Source organism: Plectropomus leopardus, chromosome 4, assembly GCF_026936395.1.
Source record: "Plectropomus leopardus strain MGB_pleo_1.0 chromosome 4, ASM2693639v1, whole genome shotgun sequence".
In the NCBI taxonomy this organism is placed as follows: domain Eukaryota; kingdom Metazoa; phylum Chordata; class Actinopteri; order Perciformes; family Serranidae; genus Plectropomus; species Plectropomus leopardus.
The window spans coordinates 15770431-15793579 of NC_142179.1; the positions used below are offsets into that span (position 1 = coordinate 15770431).

Genomic DNA, 23149 nt, shown 5'->3' on the forward strand with positions numbered 1-23149 from the left:
AAAATACTATATGTCCCACCAGGATAAGCTTTGCATCTCTTTTTTTTTTTGTTCTTTTGGGAAATATGCTTATCCTTTGTCTTACTGAGAGTAAGATGATTAGATCGAAACCACTCTGCAGATGGTTAGCTTAGCTTAGCATAAAGACAGGAAACAGGGAAACAGCCAGCATGGCTCTGTCTGAAGACCTAAAAAAACAAAAGAAGCTGCCTATGAGCTAAAGCTCACTAACAATTGCATTATGTCTCATTTGTTTTATTTCTCTTCCAGGTTCAGACCACATTCGTGAGAAAGATGGTTTGTGGTCGGTGTTGATGTGGTTGTCCATCATGGCCGCCAGGAAGCAGGGTGTGGAGCAGATTGTCAGAGAACACTGGGCCAAGTTTGGACGTAACTACTTCTGCAGGTAACTGGCTAAATAATTTCTCTGAATATCAAACTGTGCTTTAATAATGCATTTGATCAGTGTTTTATTTTTTCAATCATTCATCTCTTTATTGGTCCATCCTTGTTTTAATCAAGAAGCGATTTATATCATCTTTAATTTATTTTTAACCATCAAGCCCTGAGTTTGACTTCCTCTTTTCCCAAAAGTCTCAATTCTTGTGAATCCCTTCCAGAGCCAAATGTGTCTCCCAGGCCTTCACCTTTCTTCCATTACTCCTCCAGTCCTCCTTACTGGTTGTCACTCGTTCTTATTTTAACCTCTCCCCTGTGAGAGGCAGAGATAGTTTCTGCAGTCAACGTTCCCACTGACAGTTGCTGCAGTTTTTCATGTTCCCACAGAGAGCTTTTCTAATGTGATGTACATTTCCCACAACATCTAGATGGAGAGACAGAACAGGCCAAGGACCAGATCCAAAAAAAGTTCATAAAACACAAACATCTGTCATCATTTTGAACAAAATCAACCAATCACAGACAAAACTTGTCTCTTTCAGTTTAGAGCCTTTTTAAGCAAACCCAATGCTGTAACAGAATTATTTTCCTGAAAGCTTTTCCTCTTACTGGTGTGTATGTGTTTGTGTTTGTCAGGTTTGATTACGAAGGCCTGGACCCACGAGCAGCCTTTTACCTGATGAGGGATCTGGAGGGAGTCATCTCAGACAAAGCGTTCACCAGCCAGAAGTTTGCCGTGGGAGACCACATATACAGTGTGGAGAGGGCCGACAACTTCGAGTACATCGACCCCGTGGATGGATCGGTGGCTCGAAACCAGGTCAGTCTGGGCTAAGAGGGGGAAGAAAGAGCGTGAAAAGGAAAAGACAAGTGCAGTAGAGGTACAATGAAACTCCTCATGAAATACGAGGAGTGGAAAATTTTGTATTACTTCCATTAACGGTATAGGCTCTTTTTTTTTTTTTCAACATTTGGGGTTTCGGGCACATGCCCCCACCCACCCAATTTTCCCCAAGAAAAATTCTCCCATAGAAATTTGTAGGATCTAACAATTCATTTCCTGCAGTCTGGTGATTTTTTGGCACCAATTAGTGCCTTTTCTGTATCAGTATATGTTGGAAATGCCATGGTACTTTTTGCTTCAAACGCTGCTTCCTTTGCTTTCTGTTTCGTGGCAGATTGCAAATGTCGTGTTTGACGTTGCATTTTGACACCAGTAACTATACTGGAGGCATTCAATGAGTCGCATTCTAGTGGTTCTTCAAATTAAAAGCCTTTGCTACTTTCATGTTTTTATTGGAAAGGGAAAATTAACACATTCTAACAGTAAAAGGGGATGTGTCCTCTGAACCCCCCCCCCCCCAAAAAATCAAAAAGTGATACGTTCATATATACATAGACATAGCTGTTATAGTGTTGCTGCTCGACTTTACTGATATGGGAAACCTTTCTAGATATCTTTACAATATCTAAGATATAACTTAAATCTGTATCTTCCATTTTTTGGAACTACTCATTTCTAATCTATTTTTTAGGGGAAAAGAAAAATATGAATAATATATATGAACATACTGCATTTTGGCTGCACCTGCACATCCATATGAGGGTGCAGCTAGGTTTCAGTACTCAATACCTTTAAGTTATAAACTGAAATTACCCAGCAGCCAGTACCGAGTAGTATTAAAACTTCCCCAGTCACACACTGGCTGCAATCAACTCTTTTTGTTCCCAGATCTAGGAAAAAATGATTATTTGTATAGTTTTGCTGGCAGCCAATCGCAGCAAGCATTCTTTGATTTAATGCGATGTGTGATGGACTACTACTACTAACACTACTGCAGCAGCTGTTAGCCTATATAGTCTGTGAAGTGGTGAGCGTGATCAGTTTGACAGAATTAGCAGTTAAGTGTGATGAGATGCTACCAAAATGTTTGAAAGCATGGCGAGTACATGCCTGTGGCATCGGATGGCATTTTACGCAACTGAATGCTTCCATTCGCATCATGAGTATCGCATGAAGTAGAAACAAGGTACCAAGTTAAATGTTTTATTGGTATCTGTATCACTTTAAGAATACTGTTGTCACTATTTGTATCATATTTTTTTAAATGATACCCAAGTGAAAGGAGCTAATGGGACCCCATTTCACTGGAATTGTACCATATATTATTTCCATGTGACAAATAAATGATAATGAGGATGAAGTATGGCTGCCCCATGGCCAAAATACAAAGTAACAGACACAGTCTTTAACATGATAAAGGTATATTCAAAACCAGCAATTTATTGTATTCTTGACTATTTGTCTTAAGATGTAGTGTGTGTTGCTCATGTCATCAGACTGTTAGGCCGTTTTGCTATTTTCACTGGCCCTGTAGCAATTTAGGTCATCAACAGATAATGAAGTGGATCAGAAACTGCGGTTCAAGTCAGGTCCTTCAAGTTTCCTGGGGTCAGATCTGCTGAAGACATCTTAAACATGCACACACATTCACACTAACACCTCCTCCGAGCTCTCTTTCAAACACATGCACTCACTCATCAGTCTCTTGTGAGCTGGACCACCCACTACACTTTACTGTAGCCTCATTAAAGAGGCTCCATGTTTAGATACGATAGTCTATCTTCCATTTCTAACCATAAACATATGCATACACACAGACACACATTACATAGAGCACATATCCCTACACACACTGATAACTCCCTCAGTCAGTGTACCCTCCCTGCCCTCTCCCCCTCAGTCTCTGTGAAGTTTACCCAGCTGACTCCCTCGGTTCTGCCCAGAAATATGTGGAAACTCATTCCTGGCGTCAACACTTCTTCGCCTCCACCCCACCTAATACCACATACACACACAGTGTGCATTTTAGTGTGTACTGTCCATCAGTCCAGTTGTCTCTGTGCGTAAGTGTGAACACATGTGTACACATGCATGGCCCTACACGTGTTCACACATGTGTTTGCGGGCAAGGTTGTGCGTACAGTTTGTTGGTCCCTTTATGTACCTTAACAGCAATAAAAGTCTCTCTGTCCCACTGTGAATACTTCTCCGTGTTACCATGGTTACAGCAGCTCCACAGCTAGTTAGTCAGTCACCCCAAAATGTGATTTAACCTCAGGGGCAAATCCTCAGCATCCCAGTCGCCCCAGTGTGTGTTATTACAGTACACATTCCTCCCAGGACAGAATTATATCAGCTGTCGTCTCACTTGCAGTCGCTCCACTGCAAGTGTGTTTGAGGGGGGAAAAGTTGGCACATACACACAAACACACACACAAATACACAAGACAAAGCATGGGGGATTTACACAGCAGTGGCATGGCAGCCTTTTGTAGTCGACTACTGAATTCATTCTGCATCGTCTGCGTATCAGATAGATGGGGGGGGGGGCAGAAATCATTGCATATAATTTACATATGCCAATACTGCACTTCTGAAATGCAGCATCCTGCAAATAAAATGTGTTTTCAGCTTCCATGTTAATTTAAAGTGGTCAAGAAAACTGTCTACTTTGTTAAGCTTATATATAGTCAATAACAAGAAATCAAATGTAGGCCTCTCTGCGTTGTTAGCTGCCTGTCTGTAAACTCCTCCCAGCTGGCCACCAATGTTATTATACATTGATATGTGGTTGAATGTAGGTTATGATGTTGGGTGATCAAAATACAATGTCAGCACAAAATTTAATACCAATGTCAATTTGACATAGAATACTGATGGTTCTTTACTTAATTTTAACCAGAGACATAGGTACTGTGCATTGCCTTTGCAAAGCTTGTTACAGACAATGAAATAAACACACTGTAGCTGGTATGCGCTCCACTCAGTGCCTCTGAGCTTTACAGCGGACATTTGTTTTTAACAGGCATTAGTCAGCCTTCTGATAACTGCTTCTCTATTGTTAGAGATGAGCTGACACACTCCCAAATAGAAAGACAGACAGACAGGCGGACGGACATCTTTCATTATCGCCGTCTCTCCTCACACAGACTCTGACATGTAACACTCCCGAGCCAAGCTCAGATTAGGAGCAAGGCGAATGGTTCCCTTTACTTTCATAACCACTGACTATAAACTATGAAGCCGAGTCACAGTTTGAGATGGGGTGACTGTCATACTGGAGCGGGGGGGGGGACCCACTTGACAGTGCACCCACTTGACTTTTTACTCCTATAATAGCTCATAAAATTCCTCTGTCCTATACTTAAAATAAACTACATATCATTTGTCTATATCAAGACATGTAGTAGCCCCCTTTATTTTTTTAGCCACGGTGATGGATACGAATGTTATGACAGCACTATTTTGGATTAATGCAGCAGTCGATCACACGATCCTGTCTTGAGTGTGTTTAAAACAAATTAGAACATTTTTCATATTCATGCTCCTTTTTTTCTCAAAACATATTGGTGTCTCTCCCCCTGAGCGTGTCTCTTGCTCTAATGGGATAAGGGAAGAGGCTCTGTGGAATTTAGGACAGATAAGACTCATCACACATCCATTAGTCAAAGAGTCTTATCTTCCTGACGTCAGCCGGCAAGAGTTGTGGTTGGTTACCCCGATACAACAATATCCTGTTTTTCTTGAAAGTGTTGAAGTTGAGTTCAAAGAGTTAACAGTGGAGGCGTTTAAAAATGGTGTGTTTTCCTCTGGTTTTGTGTGAAATTTTTCTCCACTGTCAGAATCTTAAGTAAAAATGGAAATACAACCTTAGTAACCTACTTACAACAAAATTGCCATTTAAGAAATTAATTTAGGAATGAATTTCAGAAGCATTTTTGTAAAAAGATACTGTTCTTCATTTATAAGGAAAGAGGGATGGTGCAAAGGGGGGAGGTATTTCCGAATTTTTTATTTCAATTTTGATACGACTTAGAGGTGGGACATTCAGCTTTAAATGGTTTTTAAATGGTGTTTAGATTTATTTTAAATATCCTCAGAATCCAAACCCACAAGTGGATTTAAAAGGCATGTTTTCTTTACAAATCACCAAAATCACACCATTTATCATAGCCAAAAACTGTGAAATATGGTTATTTATGCTGGAGGGAGGGTCATGTATTTCCCCCAGTCACTCAGGGAGGCTTAAGGGAAAATATTTGTAGCTCCAGGGAGGATCAGATAATATTAAAGAAACCTGAAGTTGCACCCCAGCCTCTCTGTCAATTCTGATAAAGTAGAGTCCCTAACACTTCAATATTTGAGTAGTTATGATCTTACATAACTTTACAGAGAGTACCATGGGGGACAAAGCATGAAGTACATTGACAAGGAACAACTGTTGAACAGTCCCAAGAAAACACATACTGACATCCAGTGGAGGTGTAAAGTTACTGCACATTGAAGACCCAGTTTTTCTTTTTCCGGGCTCTAAAACATTTTATCCTGCTTTATATTGTCTGTATTGATAATTTGCATCACTGTAAATAAGTAAATAAATAATAACCATATTTATATTATAGGAGTTGATAGATTATTAATACATTATAGTTTAGCACTAAAAGATTTATGTTGTATGATGAAGTTCATAATTTGCTTTTATGTTGTATGTAGTTGAATGTAGTTGTAAATTCGTAGTATGCAGTGCTATTAGGAATATTCATTGGATTTCCAGTCCAAGCCATTAATTATTTTTTTGATCGTTTATCAAGCAGATGTAGCATGTACTGAATACTTTGGCACTAGCTGTTTTTATGATCTAGTGACGGCTGTGTGTTCTGGTTCTCAGTCTGTTCGTCCCATTACAGATAAATTGATATTTAATTTGATAATGAGGGAATTTCTTCACATCTGGCACAAACGTTCACTTGGACTCGAGGATGAACTGATCAGAATTTGGTGGTCAAAGGTCAAGGTCACTGTGACCTCACAAGGAATGTGTCTCACCATATCTCAAAAATTCATACGCTAATTATGACAAAATTTTACACAAATTTCTAATAGAATAAAATGATGAAGTGATGATTTTTTTATACTCAAAAGGTCAAAGGTCATTTTCACCGCGACATCATAATGTTCTCCAAAAACACTTTTCTGGCCATCACTGAACATCAGAAATCAGGAACACAAGAGGAGACATTCGGTCGGATACTGAAATTGGTGACACTATTTACAAAACTTGATAGCCCACTAGTCAGTAAATAAATAAAATATGAATATTCAAATTGATAATGTAAACACTGGTTTGTATGTTTCTAGGGTTTAAGGATCGTCTTCAATGATGCGTCCCGCCTGGTATTTCGGATGAGTGGGAGCGGTGGAGGGATGGGTGCCACCATCCGAATTTACGCCGAGAGCTTCGAGAGAGATCCTGAGAGACAGAACAGAGAGACACAGGTACAACAGGAGTAGGATTGTTTGTGTGTGTGTGTGTGTGTGTGTGTGTGTGTGTGTGTGTGTGTGTGTGTGTGTGTGTGTGTGAATGAGAAACCAGAATTCTGTTTGTGCATGCAAATACAACACAGGCACTTCTGTTTTATTTTTAAGTGTCACAGTAAGCTTTAAAATTATGTTCAAAATAGGTCTTTTGTTATCCACTGTTGCGCCATTTTATCACCGTAAAACAGTTAATATCAAATCTTTATTGACTTACATTAGACAGTAGCAGAACTAATGCTTCATGATGAGACAATGGTCTTTTCAGATTCTGTATATTATACGAATTATATACATAATAGATGCAAAATGTGCATACCGTCTTTTAGATTAAGAAATATTTAAAAGTATATGAATGACAACTCCCACACACAACAAATCATCTCTGCTGTTTTGGTTCGGCTGCCGTAATTTTGGCATAATGTTGCCTTTTTCTTCCTTCGTACTGTTAGTTTCCATCATCACTTCTTTTGTATCACAACCCCAGAAGCCACTTGAGCTGTTATTTTGATCTGTGACTTGTATTAAATTGAACAAGAAAGAGAAAACACACAGATCGTAGCAGCTCCTGTGGCGGTAACACAGTTTATCATATAACGCTGAAATGTCATTTCATGTTCATGTGTTGTTGTAATGCAGCTTCATGCGACGCTATTGAAGCTAATTGACCTGTAGACTTTGGAGTGATTAGAAACACTAGCTTCTTGTTAGGTTATGGATGTTGGGATAGGTAGTGTACTTTAACCATACCCAGGGGTTGTAAAGCTGCTGCCACGATGGCTAGACAGCCTCATTTAGGTTTGGCCACCAAACCATACAGCTTCATCAGACAATGTGATCTCAGGTTTATTAACCCATGGTGGGACATTTTTGCCTACACCAGCAAATTAAAAGACAAACAAATAGTGTCTTCATTCTGCATGAAACTTGAGTCAAAGTTTGCATTTGAGAGTTACTGATTGATACAAGCAAGCAAAGTCAGGAATTATTATTTATTATCTAATTCATCATTCATGCAATGATTTAACAATAAAGTGATATCACAAATTTCAATGTTAAATCCCCAATTTCTAACTGCAGGAAAAGGGGATCCATTCATCAAGTAATTTTTTTTTTGCTATACATGAGTCAGTTAAATGTCCAGTGTGTAGGATTCATTAGCATCTGTAGTGGTGTAATTTAATGTAATAATACTTTGTTACTCTACTTCAGTATTTTTTGGAAGTATCTGTACTTTACTTGATTTTTTACACTTCTGTCAAATCGACCTTCTACCTTCTTTCACTATAACTCCACTATGTTTCCCCTAAGGATCTTAGTTATTTACTATTTACTATTTACTACTAAAATAGGAAAGAGGGAGGAAGGGATGGAAAGATGGATGAAGGAGTGGGAGGGAAGGGATTTTGTTCTTTAAGTTGTGAAGAAGACCTTGTTTTAATAAAAATGTAAAGTACATTTTAAGAAGAAACAAACTTTTTATTAACAACATTTACTTGTACTTTTACTTTCAACACTCAAGTACATTTAATATGATAAAATTACTTTTGATACTTAAATATAGCAAATGTCAGACTTTTATTCAAGTCACATACTATAGGTGACTTCTTCCAAAGTCAGTTTCTGGTAAGATATGTACCTTTTACTTAAGTGTAGCTTTCAGGTACTTTATCCACCACTGCAGAACTTACACTTCTCCTGAGTGCCAAGCTTTTACTAAGTCACAAAAACACAAGTGGCCCTATCAAGGGCCAGTGTTTGGTTTGTCTGTTTTGGGCGACTGTAGTATAAGATTGGAGGAGGACCCACACAGTATGTAGTTACAAACAGCACATTCAAATCTAACAAATACACAATAAATCTTAGTTTCAGGTGATTACAAAATCATAGTTCTGAAAATGATGTACCGCTTCTGCCCGTAGATGCCCCTGAATTCTACACGCTGGACTTTTAAACTGTGATATTTGGTCGACGCTGTCATAATATTTTCCTTGTTCCCATTCTGAGACCTACACTGAACTCTTGGACAACCTATCATTAAAATTAGATCATAAATTTAATACCTAATCATTCTGCCCCTTAACCGACACACATAAATCATCAAACATGACACACATGATTAGACAACATGCTTATTAGACGAGGTTAATAGTACTGCAAATACTTTTATATGCACCTCTCTCAGCCACAGGCTCAGTTTGTTTGTATTCAGCCTACAACATACTTTTAATCCTCGTTTCTAGTGCATCTTTAGTTTTGTGTTATTGTGTGAGTCTTATTTCATCACCTGTGCAACGAATGGTTAAAAATAACACCATAACACAAAACCCCTGAGTAAAGTCATATAATTCTTGAGCAATGTCAGTGATATATGAAGTGCACTCGTCATTTTAAGAGAAGTTTTAAATGTGTTGAGACATTTTGTTGCATGTGGCCCAAGTTATAAAGCTGTCAGGCAGCAACTCAGCACATCTTCATAGATCATTTCTTTATTGTGCTGCAATGTTCCCACTGAGAGATTTTATGAATGAACCACCTCTAACAGTTAACAAGAACTGGGTGACAAACTAGGCTAATGTCTCTGTAGGAGACATGTGGACACAGCTTTTATAGGTCTGACATAAGTTAAAGAAGGTTATCTGCTCTGGAATCAGTTTAGCTCTCAGTTTATCTGCATTGTGTTTTTAGGCCCCAAACTCACATATCTAACACGTGTGTGCTGTTTTGCACAATAATCCGCTTAAAGATGCACTAACTAACAACTCTGATTTAGTGAGAGACTTTCAATGTTAAAGGGACAGTTCACCCTAAAATCAAAAATACATGTTTCCTCTTACCTGTCGTGCTATTTATCAGTCTAGATTGTTTTGATGTGAGTTGCAGAGTGTTGGAGATATCAGCTGTAGAGATGTCTGCCTTCTTTCCAATATAATTGAACTAGATAGCACTCGCCCTCTGGTGCTCAAAGTACATTTGAAAAACTCAACAGTAATGTCTCTTCCCAGAGGTCATGACCCGGTTGCTCAAGATGATCCACAGACCTTGAGCAGTTTAGATAGATAGATAGATAGATAGATAGATAGATATACTTTATTGATCTCAAAACTGAGAAATTGGGGTGTAGCAGCGCCATGCAGTAACAACAAGAGAATAAAGAGCACACATTATTAATAGAATATAAAGGAATACGCTTAAGAAAACTAAAAAAACTAAGAGACTGTACATATATACATATATACATGTGTAAAGTGCGGAACAGTATCTGAATAAATAAAAATAACGTCAGCAGTGTAGAGTGACATGGAGCTAAGACCAGAGTTTAAAGAGCAGACAGAGGTGAGTTATTGTACAGGTGGATGGCTTGTGGCAGGAAAGATTTCCTGTATCTGTCCTTTCGACAGCGAAGCTGAATCAGTCTGTTGGAGAAGGTGCTCCGCTGTCGGTCCAGTGTGCGGTGGAGGGGGTGCTCTGCATTGTTCATGATGGCGAGCAGTTTTTTAAGTGTCCTCCTCTCCACCACCGTCTCCACGGTCTCCAGCCTGAAACCCACCACAGAGCCAGCTTTCCTAATGATTTTATTAAGTCTGTTGGTGTCACTGGCTCTGATGCTGCTACCCCAACAAACAGCAGCGAAGAAGATGGCACTGGAGACAACAGACTGGTAGAAGATCTCCAACATCTTGCTGCACACGTTGAAGGATCCTAGCTTCCTCAGGAAGTAAGAACTGTTTTCTTTCTACTGAACGACATCTGCCAACAGTATCAGCTTGCAGAAGGAAGCGTGCATCTACTCATGGACTGGAGGCTCTTGGGTTAAGACACTGTAATGAGATGGCGTCCTCCTCAGCTGAGCTGTAACATTAGCTAGCTCAGTGGTGCTAGTTGAGCTAGCAGTAGATGCAAGCTTCCTTCTGCACAGTGACATGGTTGATGGATGTGGTTCAGGTGAAAGAGAGAGAGGGGATGACATGCAACAAAGGGTCAATGTTTGGAGACAATCCCAGTCTGCCCAAGTACAAGCCCAGATGAGTTACTGGGAACCCTGTCTGTGGATTATTTGAGTAATCCAGTCATGACTTCTTTTTTTGGTTTGTTTTTGTGCACCATAAACATCTAATGCCATCTAGTTTCATTATATTCAAGAGACGGCATACATCTCTATGGTCAATATCTCCAACACTTGGCAACTCACACCAAAACAATCTAGAGTGATAAATATCTCTACAAGTAAGAGCTAGGGGCTTCCTCTTTAATGTTTTGTTATATGTTCTTCCCTGCAGGTGGTGCTGGGTCCTCTCATAGCCATCGCCCTGAAGATCTCCAACATCCATGAGAGGACAGGGCGCCGCGGCCCCAACGTCATCACATGAGCAACCAGGAAAGCACACACTCTCATGCACACACACATGCATCTAACTGCTCACACAGACAAAAATACCTTCAAATTATTCATTTCTGTACCTATTTGCATTTTTTAAATCCCTTCTCTGTAGCTTCATTTTTCTTTAAAGCATGGGTGCTTATCTCTCAGAATCGAAAGCACGATGTTCTCTCAGCTGTTTATTGGCCACTATCATGTGTCAGCTATCGAAAACATAGAATATTCTAAAGCAGGGAGGCTGTTTAATTATTGCCATGAATGAATAGTGAAAAAACAGCCAACATATTATGAATGTGCAGACTGACTGTTAATGTTTGTGGCTTGTAGTTATCAAGACTTATTGACTAAAGAGCATAAGATCATTTTTTAATTCACCATACTGCTTTTGTACAACAGTGCAGTCTTCACCTGTGATATTGCTTTTACCCGTCCTCTCATGTCTTTTGTTTTTTTCAGCCACGTCTTGCAGAAGTAAACTTTTGTCTAAGTGTAAAATAAAACAGGCGTTGCATCACAACTAATACATCAGCGAATTGCAGTTAGTTTATGTTTGATATGAAATGAATGTTCTTGCTCTATGAAGTAGTGGGAAGTTGTCAGACTCATGTTTACTACCTAAGGACGGGGTATTCAAAATGTAAAATACCAAAATAGGCCCACAGGTAATGAAAAAGAAAATATGTATTTTAGATTTGTTTGCTAATCTGGCTTTTTCTTTAATTTGTCAGTTTAAGCCTTTGGGAATGCCATATAACCATATCTGAATATATTATTTCTTTTTTTTTTTTTTTTTTCCAAATAAACTTTTTTTGTGTGTAGCACTCGCCTTTTTTTAATTGAAACGGACAGGCCTAATGGGGACAAATAAAAACACATCAACGTGAGGTATGTTGCCCTTAGGCATTTTTGGACTTTAATTAAACATATTCTTCATAATTAAGAGCACCATGTTGTGCTGATACTATATGTCATGCGGTGATTGAACATCCTTGAGGAAAAGGAGGCTTTTGTTTTCAGAGCACAGCACCTGCTTTTGAAGCGAGTGTGAAATGTGTTGGAGCTGTTGTGTTGAGATAAGAAATGAAGAGGGTTGATCTTTATACGGCCTGAATGAGACGCAGAGAGCAGGAACTCATAAACACGCTGATTGCCGTCATTATGAGTTGAGGATATGCCAGTGGATATCCGCAAGGATGTGTTCACTCAGTCAGCCAGACATTACCTGTCAGTCATTACAGGTTATTGCCCCATCCAACTGTTTTATAATGTCAGGGGTTATTTCTGAGGTTGGATGAGGATCAATGCCAGTTTATCACCTCTGAATGTGTTTCTGTGGCGGTTTTAGCGGAAAGTGTTCATGTGTCAGTTGCAGCGTCTGATAGGTCGGGGCATGATTAGATAGAAACATTCCTTTTAAGTACTTGGTGATTAAAGTGGCGCCAACAACCGCTCTTTTAATTTATTATCTGCATGAACATAAACAAGCTGCACAGTTGCAGAACATTGTTGCCCCACCAGTATCTTTATTATGGTGAACTTTTCAACTGAGGGCTCAGGTGCGAGTACTCATAATCTATGAAAACAGCTTTTTAGGACAGTAAACGTACACCATGACACAGTAAGCATGTACGAATTCAGCACAGAACGAAGAGACTTGTTTGCGTCAGAAGTCTCTCGACAGACTTCACTTGTGTATGTGCACACTTATTTCACAGTCTTGCAATCATTAGCTCAGATCACAAGACGTGTACCTGCTTTCTGTCCCAGATGCATAGACAGTTAAGAAAGAAAGGCCTCATGTTTTCTGCTTCAGAAACTTGAAATAGTCTGCAAAAGGAATTTAATTCATTAGCCCTAATTTAAGCCTATTTTAGTGTTACTATCTGTTCTAGTATTGTTATGTTTGTTGTCTGATTTTATATTGATTTGCACTTGTACCTGCAACTTTTTATGCTACAATCACGGCCAAATCTTCCTTGCAAAAAAAGGTTTTCATGCGAAGAAACACTCTATAAAATCAGTCAGTGTCACTTTATCTGGATAGTCCACAGATAGTTTGTTGAATATTTGTAACATTTAAACTGCTTATTAGTTGAGATACAACAATTCAACTGTACTATTTTGTCTGTCAATGTTTTATCTGTATAATATCAGGGACAATTCAATACATACTCACAGAATAATTTAGTTGAAGTGGAAATAATCACTCAGTCTGTGCTGCATAAGTGAATAGTTTAACTTCAGCTAAATTATTCTGAGAATATGTAGGCTATTGAATTGTCACATATACTCAGTAGATAATCAGTTACACATCAACAGAATAAAGCCTAAAAGTTGAATTTTTGTATCTTAACTAATACGCTGTTCAAATGTTAAAAATACTCTGTAAACTACTTGTATGCAGACTATCCAGATAAAATTTTAAAAATCTAATGTATAGGCTGTTGTGGCCAATATGGGTCAAGGATGCCGTCTGTGTAATTCCACTCTCCCTGATTCAAGTCTGACCAGAAACATTTGTAGCATGTTGTCTCCCCTCTCACTCTTTAACTTTAACTTATTTGATGTCATTTAATCCACTTTCATTATTGTTGCTGCAGGATCAAGAGACTATGTGTAGATTTGGTGGGGACATTCAGAACACTTGCATTCATCCTTACTGATAAAAACATGACAGTAGCAGAGGAATTTATTTAGACAGAATTAAAAGACATTTACACCACGAATTGATGCAGAAGAGGCACAAATTGGTGCATTAAAATTCACCAGAATGCAGGAAATTAACTGCTCAATTTTATTTATTTATTTATTTTGCAGGTGACCCCTAAACCTCCATTTCATAGATGTCCCCTCCAATGTTGAAATTAATTTTAAAGTAAGATGAACCTATAGAAGTGATCGACTGCTTCCTGGTATAACGATTGACTTCTAAAGACTAATTTATAAAGAAGTAATATTGTTAAAAGTCTTGAGGCTTGCAAAAAGAAATTTATATGCATAATCTATGCGTGTTTACCAAAGGTTCGTTGTAAACTGAGAGAAATACTTTGAACAAAAGCACTTCAGTATAATGACAAAGTGCAGCTTTAGAGCTTTTTTATTCCATAACTCAACTCAGAACAGCATCATTTACTCATTTACAAACAGTTGATATTAAACTTGTAATAATTTCATATCGGAGCAACAGTGCAGGTAAAAGTAAGTGCTGTTAGTCACTTCAGACTTTCACAGATCCATTAATACTATCCTGGTTATTTTTCACAACGCTAGGCAGCCACTCAAACATGCAGCTTATCCACAAACCTTTTGAGCAACATTAACTCAAAACCACAATTTAACTTATCCTCTTGAAAGATGTCCGGGCTGAAACAGGCTGGTTACATGGTCAGCTCAGACAGGAGAGATCAGAGGTTGAGCACCGGGTGGCACAAATATCAACACGTCTCTGTTGTCCATTACTTTGTGGCAGAGCGATCCAACCCCCTGTAGAGACGTCTCCCAGTCCCTCTGGAACTTTCTCTCTTTGTTCAGTCTGGAAATGTCTTCTGTCCACAATCTCCATTCCTGTTTTCCCATCTGCCAGAGAGGCAAAAAATGTTTCAACAGTCAGTTCAGTGTTCACATAAGGCTTCTTGCCTCCTCTCCTAAGCATCCACCTCTCCCTGCTGAAAACGCTCCACCTGACTGTACCGAGGAGGCTGCTCCCAGCTCCACGTGCAGTCTGGAGCTTCTGAGCTGTCCTGGCTGTACAGAGGAGGAGCGAGGGTCATCAGCACATTTACACCGTCGACCACGACCACAAACTCAGGCGCTGTGTCACGATCTGACTCCTGGTCGCTCTGGGACTCCTCGTATGATGGAGGAAAGGAGCTTGGTCTGCAGAGGAAAAGACACACAGTACATTAGAGACATTAGTTTAGTTTTAATAGTTTATTTATTACAGAGACAATGAGAATTAATTAATAGATAAAGGAAATTATGGAATTAAGGAACTAAATAAGATGGAATTTGCCTACAAAGGTAATTTTTATGTGCTCTCTTTGGCCAGATGTTAGAAATACACTCTAGAAATAGAGCTGAAAATTCATTTTGGATACAAAATGAAGAAACTGAGCAATTCTTTTTGTTTTGACTTTATGCCAACACAAAAAAACGTTAATTTTCCTGTATTGCACAAAGCATCCATTCAACTTTACTTAATTAGTATGATCATTTTGTTAGTAGTTTTAATTATTTTGCATTAGTAACTCACATCAAAAGAAATTGCTTCAATGTTTCTCTTTCTTACCAAAAACAGGTAACAGGTCCTCAACATTTTTGATGTTTTCACATGTATTCCTATACAGTAAAACTGGGTTGTTTGTAATTCAGGGTTTGAATACAAATAAATAGGCAGTTTTTTTTCCAACTATTACTATGATTTCACAGGTGGTCTTACCTTTCTATAGTGTAGACCTGTATGTGCTGTTCATGTCCTCCTCTCTGGTACATTTTGCTCTTCATGCTGTGGCAGATGGTCCAGAAGACTCCGATGAGCACCGCCAGGATGCCAAACACAATCATGATGTAGGCAAATATGACCCTCAGAGTGTACCTGTACTCTGTCTCCAGGGACATCAGGTAAGCCCCAATGCAGGTCAACGCAAATCCCACCCCGGGCAGAACCATACGGGCCAGAGACCATAGCTGTTTCTTCATATTCATCATCATTTTGACTCACTTGTTGCTTATTTATTTGAGTTTTCAGGTCTGTTTCTTCTTTTTTTCTGTTCACTTATGAAGAGAGACACTGGTTTCTCCTGGTTTGATCTCGTACCTGCCTCAAATAGCTTTATACTTGCCTAAACATAAATAAGTCCTCCCAAGTTTGAGTACTAACACATGTGGTTGCAGTTGAGGGTGTGCGAGTCTGTTAGAAATTCTTCAGACATAAGGGGAGGCGTCTGGGACGCACCTGCCTCCTTGGTTGTATATTAACACAGTATTAATCCGCGGCCAGAGGAATGAAAGAGAGAGGGCTGGTAGCGAGGCACCGACTGAAATGAGACGACTAGACCGAACTTCTTCACAATACAGCTGTGGGCTGCACATGTCAGGATATTGTTTAGATGATCAAAACATGGTCTAGATTGTGATTTTAGATTTGTGAATTTATTTCATGTTTGTCAGATGTTGTTCTCTACTTTCAGAAGAGAAGAAAAATGCCCTACTTAGTGGTACTGAAGGCTATGTGAGTTACATACATAACATGCTCACTTTCTCAGATGATTCACTACTGACTGATTTTTTTATGCTGAATTGTACATACATATATATATTGCTATACACATACTACATACTAAAACTCCATATCACTGCTATACAAAATTACAATAATCCTAAGAGTAAAATCTGTTACAACATCAGTGCTAGAACCTGTTTTAATAAAATGAAAGGTTCTGTAAGAGACATTCAGAGCATTATATAACAGAAAACCACTATTTACTATGTGAAGATACGCTGAGTAATGGCGTCCTGAGCAGAGAATGAAGTCACGCTCCCTCTTTCTGTGTTGTAATCTGAATTTTTCTGTTCTTTGTTGTGGAAGCCGGAGGTGCATATTAGTGAATGTGAGCCCTTATGTGTGTATCCCACTGTCTAACTAATCACCATTGTTCTGAATTGGGCTCCTACGGAGGTGAAAGGGCATTGTCACGAAACTAAGCACCCACCCCTCCATTCCCCACAGGTTAAGCTCTGCCAGCACTGTTATCATTGTTAGCACTGTTCGCACTGTTAGCACCTGCTCAGCAGCCTCCATGTTGGGAGCTGTGTACAAGCATAGATCATAGATATGTTATGAATGACGTTCATACAGCACCTTTAATTTGGTTGTATTTATCTGTCTCTTTTGTGTGGTGAAAAGGTTTAAAATCACCCGTACTTTCCCGCTGAACAGCAACAAGGTCTGAATTCGGAGTCTTTTAGACAACAAAAAACACACAATTGTGCGATACTTGTTGTTAATCCTTTGCACACATTGTCTTACATCTCTAGTCTTTGAAAATAATGTAAATATTGGGCAAGGCTGAACAAATACCTCTTCAATTCAGCAACTGGCCATATTTAAACCTGCACCATTGTCCCTCATGTTATCTTTGTTTACCCACTCTCCTCCAAATTCCATGCTCAGGGCCATGCCTACATTTACTATTTTAATACATGAAACTGATACTAAAAAGAGAACTACTATGATACAAACAGGAAGTACATTTCTTATTTTTTTATCATGAGATCATTAAATTATGTAGATAGATTTCAAATCTTCCCCATTATTCAAGCCAACTTCATTAACAGTTTGAAGCGACCAATATCACAAATGGACCAACAACTCCTAAACCTTTTACAACAGAACTTCTTTTTCAGGTTTCTCAGTGATATTTTATTGATTATTAATCAACTGTGCACAGTGCATTTGTATTTTAATATATTTCAAGCAAAAAGTGAGTCCATGTCCATTTAAGGAAATGTATTTTTTTTTATATCATAAACAGTTCTTAGTCATCACTACCAGCTACACAGCTGGCATTGAGCTCACAGTGTGAGACTGTCTGTTCTGATGAAATGTTGCACAACTTTTTTCTTTGACACAGCACAGTGGAGAAGTCATAAGGTCATTTTTTGCTAAACCTGTTTACGTGAACCAGGAAACTGCTTTACACGTCTTCAGCGTGATAGTGCACAAACAAGTTTTAGTTCAGGTTTTTTTTATAGTTTCATTTATTTACATCAAATATGTAAAAATATAATAAAGTAAAGCAAGAATAACAAAAAAAGAGTAGGAAGAAGTATACACTTCAGTCAAACACTCGAACAGTTTACTCAACATTTATCATATATACAACTCACAACACATAGACTTAATTTGAAATGAAAAATGATTTTTATCAGCCTTATTATCATTCATGTAGGTTTATTTATTTATCAGTGTATTTTAGAAGATGAATTTACACATAGTTGTGTCAATTTACAGGGCTAAATTAGCTCTTCTTACCTGGCTGTATAACATATTTTGTGTGTGTGTGTGTGTGTGTGTGTGTGTGTGTGTGTGTGTGTGTGTGTGTGATTTTATCTTAATTGTTTTTTTTATTTTCCATCTGAATTGTTTCTTTTTTTCTTATCTTTCCTCTCAGATCTAATCTTATGTAAATCCTGCATACTAAATGATAATATTTGCATGTAATTTGGCCATAACACTTCTAACATGCTGTAATTTTTTATACTTCTTTACACTGAAAATACAACTTCCTTGTTACATAAAGCTGAATGATTAACACTGTGGTAAGATCTGGGACAAGGTCAGGTGCACAAAACACAAAGTCTTACATTTTTTGGTTGAAGTCATCTCTTGGTAGATCTCATATCACTCTCTACAGTGGAGGTTTTGCATACTTTTATAAGTACATGCACCAGATATTTTTGGTTTCAGTTGGACAAAGCATGCTTTCTGTGCTGCGTAGGCCTGTTCAAGTGCCTTGGTTTTAAATCAGACAGGAACATATCAGAAAAAAATCACACATTTTGTACAGCTGTACTGTTTTGTGGATTGCTGTGAATTTGCCAATATGGAGCTTTGCAGAGATGTTTATTGGATAATGTAACAATTGCCCTAAATATTTTTGAAAAATAGTAGAAAAAAAGGTTATGTGATGCTACGTGGCACATATGATTTCATTTTCCCTTTGTTCTACCCTTGACCTAAAGCCTCTGCTGTGCACCTCACTCTTTATACAGTATGTAGGTCAGCATCATCATAACTCATAATTTAATGACGTTTTCATTATAAGCATACCTTGCATGGTGTGTTATGAATGAAAATCTATCCACGCCCCCTCATTGCTTGTTATGAATGCAGCACAGTCATCAGAGCTCCTATTGGCACTCTGAGAGTGTAATGGTTTTATGAACCTTATCAGTCTTATCAGTGTGGAGTTAATCCTTTGAGTTCAGCTTGGGTAGTATCTAGATATTGCACCACAGCGATGCTTTTCGACAGGTTAACACACCCCTGCGTCCGATGCCCACGTGAGATAGAGGATTTGGCTTCTTAATTGACAGGAATTACCAAGTAATGAGTGTTAATAGTGGCACTTATAATTGTTAAGTAGATTATAAATTTTTGTGGCTGCGCATTCAGCAGGCTGGCGTAATATGTGATGCCCTGTGAGATTGCAAATTGTAGTACGTCAGACTGTGTTGGTACTTCACCTGAACTGATAGCACGAATGTAATGACCTATAAGAGCAAATAAAACAGGAGAATGACACCGCGATGTGCTACATATAGCAGATAGTCAGCAAAATAATCAGAGACAAGTGTTCACCTGTGCCATGGTGTAATTCTCATCAGGGATTCTGTTATTGCTCGTGAGGATTTCAGTGTCTGTGTCATTATAACAGATCCACTGTAGGTGAGAAATCCTATTTCAAAGTGTTTTCCCTCCGTTCCTCTGGGGGCTTGTTTTATTTGTATAAAATTACTGTATGTATACATGTTTTAGGGCCTTCAGAGGCCACATTGGAGGGAGGTGTTGGCGTTCTGACATGCACCTGTTTGCCCACAACTGAAAAGAGGAAGAAAAAAAAGACACTTAAGGAAACATCATAACAGACACTACAGCCTCATCATGAGCGTCTCTATCATTAACAGATTAGTTGACGTTATCTCTGGTATTATTAGAGCTTTACAGCTGTTCCACACAGTAGCAAGAAGATTACAGTGACTTGTTTTTTTTACAAGTTTGGTTGTCTCTGTCACTTCAATCAAAGGCACTCAAAGGGTCGGTTCACCCAAATCACAAGAAAACATACAGTTTAACAATACCAACCAAAGTGCCAGTAAATAGAATTGTATGTTCCTGAAAACCACAGATATGTTACATTTATATATTTGAAATGTAGTGAAAATGATAAAATCTAATGTTTCTTTAGATTTCAGTTTTCAAATGTATGTTGTGACAATGCTGTGGTTAATGTGTGGTCAGGTTGGGGCACAAAAAGCATTTGGTCAGGGTTTGTTAAGGCTGTATGTGTTCTTTGCTGTTGTCCCTTTCCCCTCTGTAGATCTGCTCAGGTGTGCTGCATCACCTAACAAGGTGCATTGCACCTGGCCGGTGAAGGTGCTGCTTAAAAAGCTCCTTTGACAGCAGTAGAGAAGAGAGGCTTTTGTGCCACTTGAGTAAAAATAGAGTATATACCCACATGATATGCAGAATCAATGCATTGTAATGAATATTTTATCTTAATTCATGTGAATTTAAATAATATAATAAAATATGATAGAAGTTTTGCAGGAAGGAAGCACTAACTGTTGAACATTCAGAGTGTCATGAAATAAACACACTATTTTGCAATAAGTATCAAAACTTAAGGAAGTTTTGATATATTTATATCAACTTAAAGGAAACAATTCAATAAATGTAGCGGATTAAAAATAGCCATGTTGTCCTCTGTATTGTAGTAGAGTAGAAGTATAAAGTATTGTAATGTGGAAATATAAGTAAAAATTCTGCATATTTATACTTAAATGAGGAATTTGACAATGTGATCTTTATTCTTGTGAACTTTATGTGAGTTTTATTCCATCACTGCAGATGTTTTTGCACATGTAAACAACTAATATTGTACAGTACATGACACACATGTTGTCTGTAGAGGTCCAAATTAAGCACTCTTGCCCTCACACACACCCACACGCACACACACACACACACACACACACACACACACACACACACACACACACACACACATACACACACACACACCTTCTTTTAGACCTCATTATTGAGTGATAATTATAGACAGAGAGCCATTAGTTGTGAGGGACGGAGTGAAGGGCTGGTTATTAATCAGCTGGACTCTGATGAGGAGCTGCCATACCCTCTGCCATTAATACACATCACGGTCAGACTGCACACTCAGCAGTACACAAGTTCTACATACACTCACTAAATCTGGTAGGAGGACACACAGTTACGTGGATAATACTTATTTGATTGTTTAAATGATTGTTTGGTATACACATGGGTCAGTTTGTGCATACAGCAGTCATTTGCAGTACCATGAGAGGTCCAGTGGGGGTGGTGTTGCATTATTTTTTTCCACAGTGCCAGTGGCGAGTGAGCAAAAGGCCTGCAGCACTGCTTGGTAAAACTATTTAATTAGAGAATACTTGAGATATATAAGTAACACACTCACTTTCCTCTACACAGCAGGTCCAGTGTGTGCATCATGTGGAGTTAAAGTATTTCTGAGTCCTTCACTCACATGTGTAACTTTAATATGATCCATTTGCAGGCAGGGTGAAGGTTCCAGCCTGCCTGGTTTCGATAACCACGATGCTCTATTTCACAGGGGATTGTGGTTGAGATTTTTCCCCGTTTTGTCACAGATTATAAATCTCCTCACATCCAAACGCTGGATAACATCTTTATAGTGTAAAAACCATTCACGAACGCACAAGCCATGGTGTCATTTTATCATTTGGGAGATGTTATTAAAGATAAAAGAGATATCTCAAATGTGAGCCGTGTATGTTGAGAGGAAAAAAGGTCTTAAAACTTCATAAGGAAAAGAAAGGAGGTTTTAAACTTTTCAAACTTTCACTCCCACTCTGATTCTCTGTCTCTTCTCCTAAGTGGCTCTCTTACCTCTCTTCCCATGTCCACCCTCTGGTGTTACATACGCTCTTGCCTGTAGTGTTTCACTGCTCTGCCCTGTAGTAGCTGTATAAACCCTCGCAGTTGTCTGGACTAGCTGAGGCAGGAGGGGATCAATGAGGAGATCGATAGGGTCCCTGGGAGTCCTAATAGCCCTGTTACTGCTCCCTGACTCCCTGCCTGGCTGCCTGATATAGCCGCACACTGGGGGTGGGGGTATGTGTGTGTTTCGTCCAAATAGTGGCTACCCCACCCCACCCCCACCCCCAAGTCTGTACTTACACTTTGGTCATGATGCAGCACAACAGCTTTTGTAATTGTGCCCATTGACGGAGCTGATGACTGAGGATGATCTGGATACGTGGCCTTCTGCTGTGTTCACTTTCAGGCTGCATGTCATGCTCCCTGAACGTAAAGAAAAATTGACACTACTTTACTTAAAGGGGCACTGCACCAATTTTACCAGTTCACTGTTAGTGGATTTGGATTACAGACTGTATAAATAATTGGAGCAGCTGATTTGACGTCACTTATTGGTTTGTGGATTGCTGTTTTGAAGCTCTGAAATCGTCATTTCGGCTGTCACCATCTTGGGCCTAACAGGGATTCACTCTGTTTTGGAGCCAGTCACAAGTGGTTACTCAATAAACTAAATTTTTTGGCACTTTAGGAGTGGCTTCATTTTTCTGCCTCAGAGGTTGCTGCTTGGTCTGGATCAGAATCATTCAGATTTGGAAGTCCTGTGTTTTGCTATCTGGGATCAGATAATCCATTTAAATTTTATGCTAGTTTTGCATCAGATCACATTAAAAACCAAATCTGGATAACCACTGGTCATAAATGGAACTACATATTACAATTTGGATTACTAGCTATGTAAAGAACAACAGATAGAATAGCAATGTCACTTTTTTAAGTGTTTTTATTCAAAGAGACAGAAAACAGTATGAAAAAGAAGAAGACATACTTTATTAATACCTGAAAGGAAATTCTTTTTTTTTCCACTCTGTTGTTATTTACATTTTACATACCCACAGGCCCAAAAACACACACATGAAAACAGTTGTTCTTAATGTTAGCCATTTTCTTTGATTTGATACTTCTCTTTTTTTTCCTAACTGGCCTAAATGTATTTTATATTGTACAGTTAATATAAACTTCCTATTCAGTATTTATGCTTTGTTTAGAGTCCTAGTGTCTTGTCTCTCTAACCTTTCAAATATCTGGCCCAATATGATTACATCTGACTGTATTTTACCTAACAATAAGCTAAATATGCTGATTACAGATT

The 23149-nt window shown here is 38.6% G+C and overlaps 2 protein-coding genes across 2 annotated transcripts in view; one reads left to right on the forward strand and one right to left on the reverse strand.

Moving 5' to 3' along the window:
• The window catches only part of pgm5 (phosphoglucomutase 5), a 38915-nt gene extending 26938 nt beyond the window's left edge, over window positions 1–11977 (forward strand). The window contains exons 8-11 of the mRNA XM_042488004.2: window positions 271–406; window positions 1036–1219; window positions 6602–6739; window positions 11059–11977. Coding sequence (XP_042343938.1) covers window positions 271–406; window positions 1036–1219; window positions 6602–6739; window positions 11059–11148 — 548 coding nt within the window. The 3' untranslated portion in view covers window positions 11149–11977. The remainder of the gene's footprint in view (window positions 1–270; window positions 407–1035; window positions 1220–6601; window positions 6740–11058) is intronic.
• A 939-nt stretch (window positions 11978–12916) lies between these two features.
• Window positions 12917–16046, reverse strand: LOC121944220 (transmembrane protein 252-like). Its single transcript, XM_042487942.2, has 2 exons — window positions 15598–16046; window positions 12917–15035 (listed from the first exon to the last, which is right to left on the reverse strand). Exons 1-2 carry the CDS (start codon window positions 15867–15869, stop codon window positions 14804–14806), a joined length of 504 nt encoding a protein of 167 aa, XP_042343876.1. The 5' UTR covers window positions 15870–16046; the 3' UTR covers window positions 12917–14803.
• Window positions 16047–23149: the final 7103 nt, after the last annotated feature.

Bases quoted from the DNA above. Each gene is read 5' to 3' on its own strand.
- LOC121944220 (XM_042487942.2), bottom strand. From the start codon at position 15,869: ATGATGATGAATATGAAGAAACAGCTATGGTCTCTGGCCCGTATGGTT. The intron at 15,036-15,597 runs GTAAGACCACCT...TTTCCTCTGCAG, and splicing joins CAGGTCTACACTATAGAAAG to ACCAAGCTCCTTTCCTCCAT.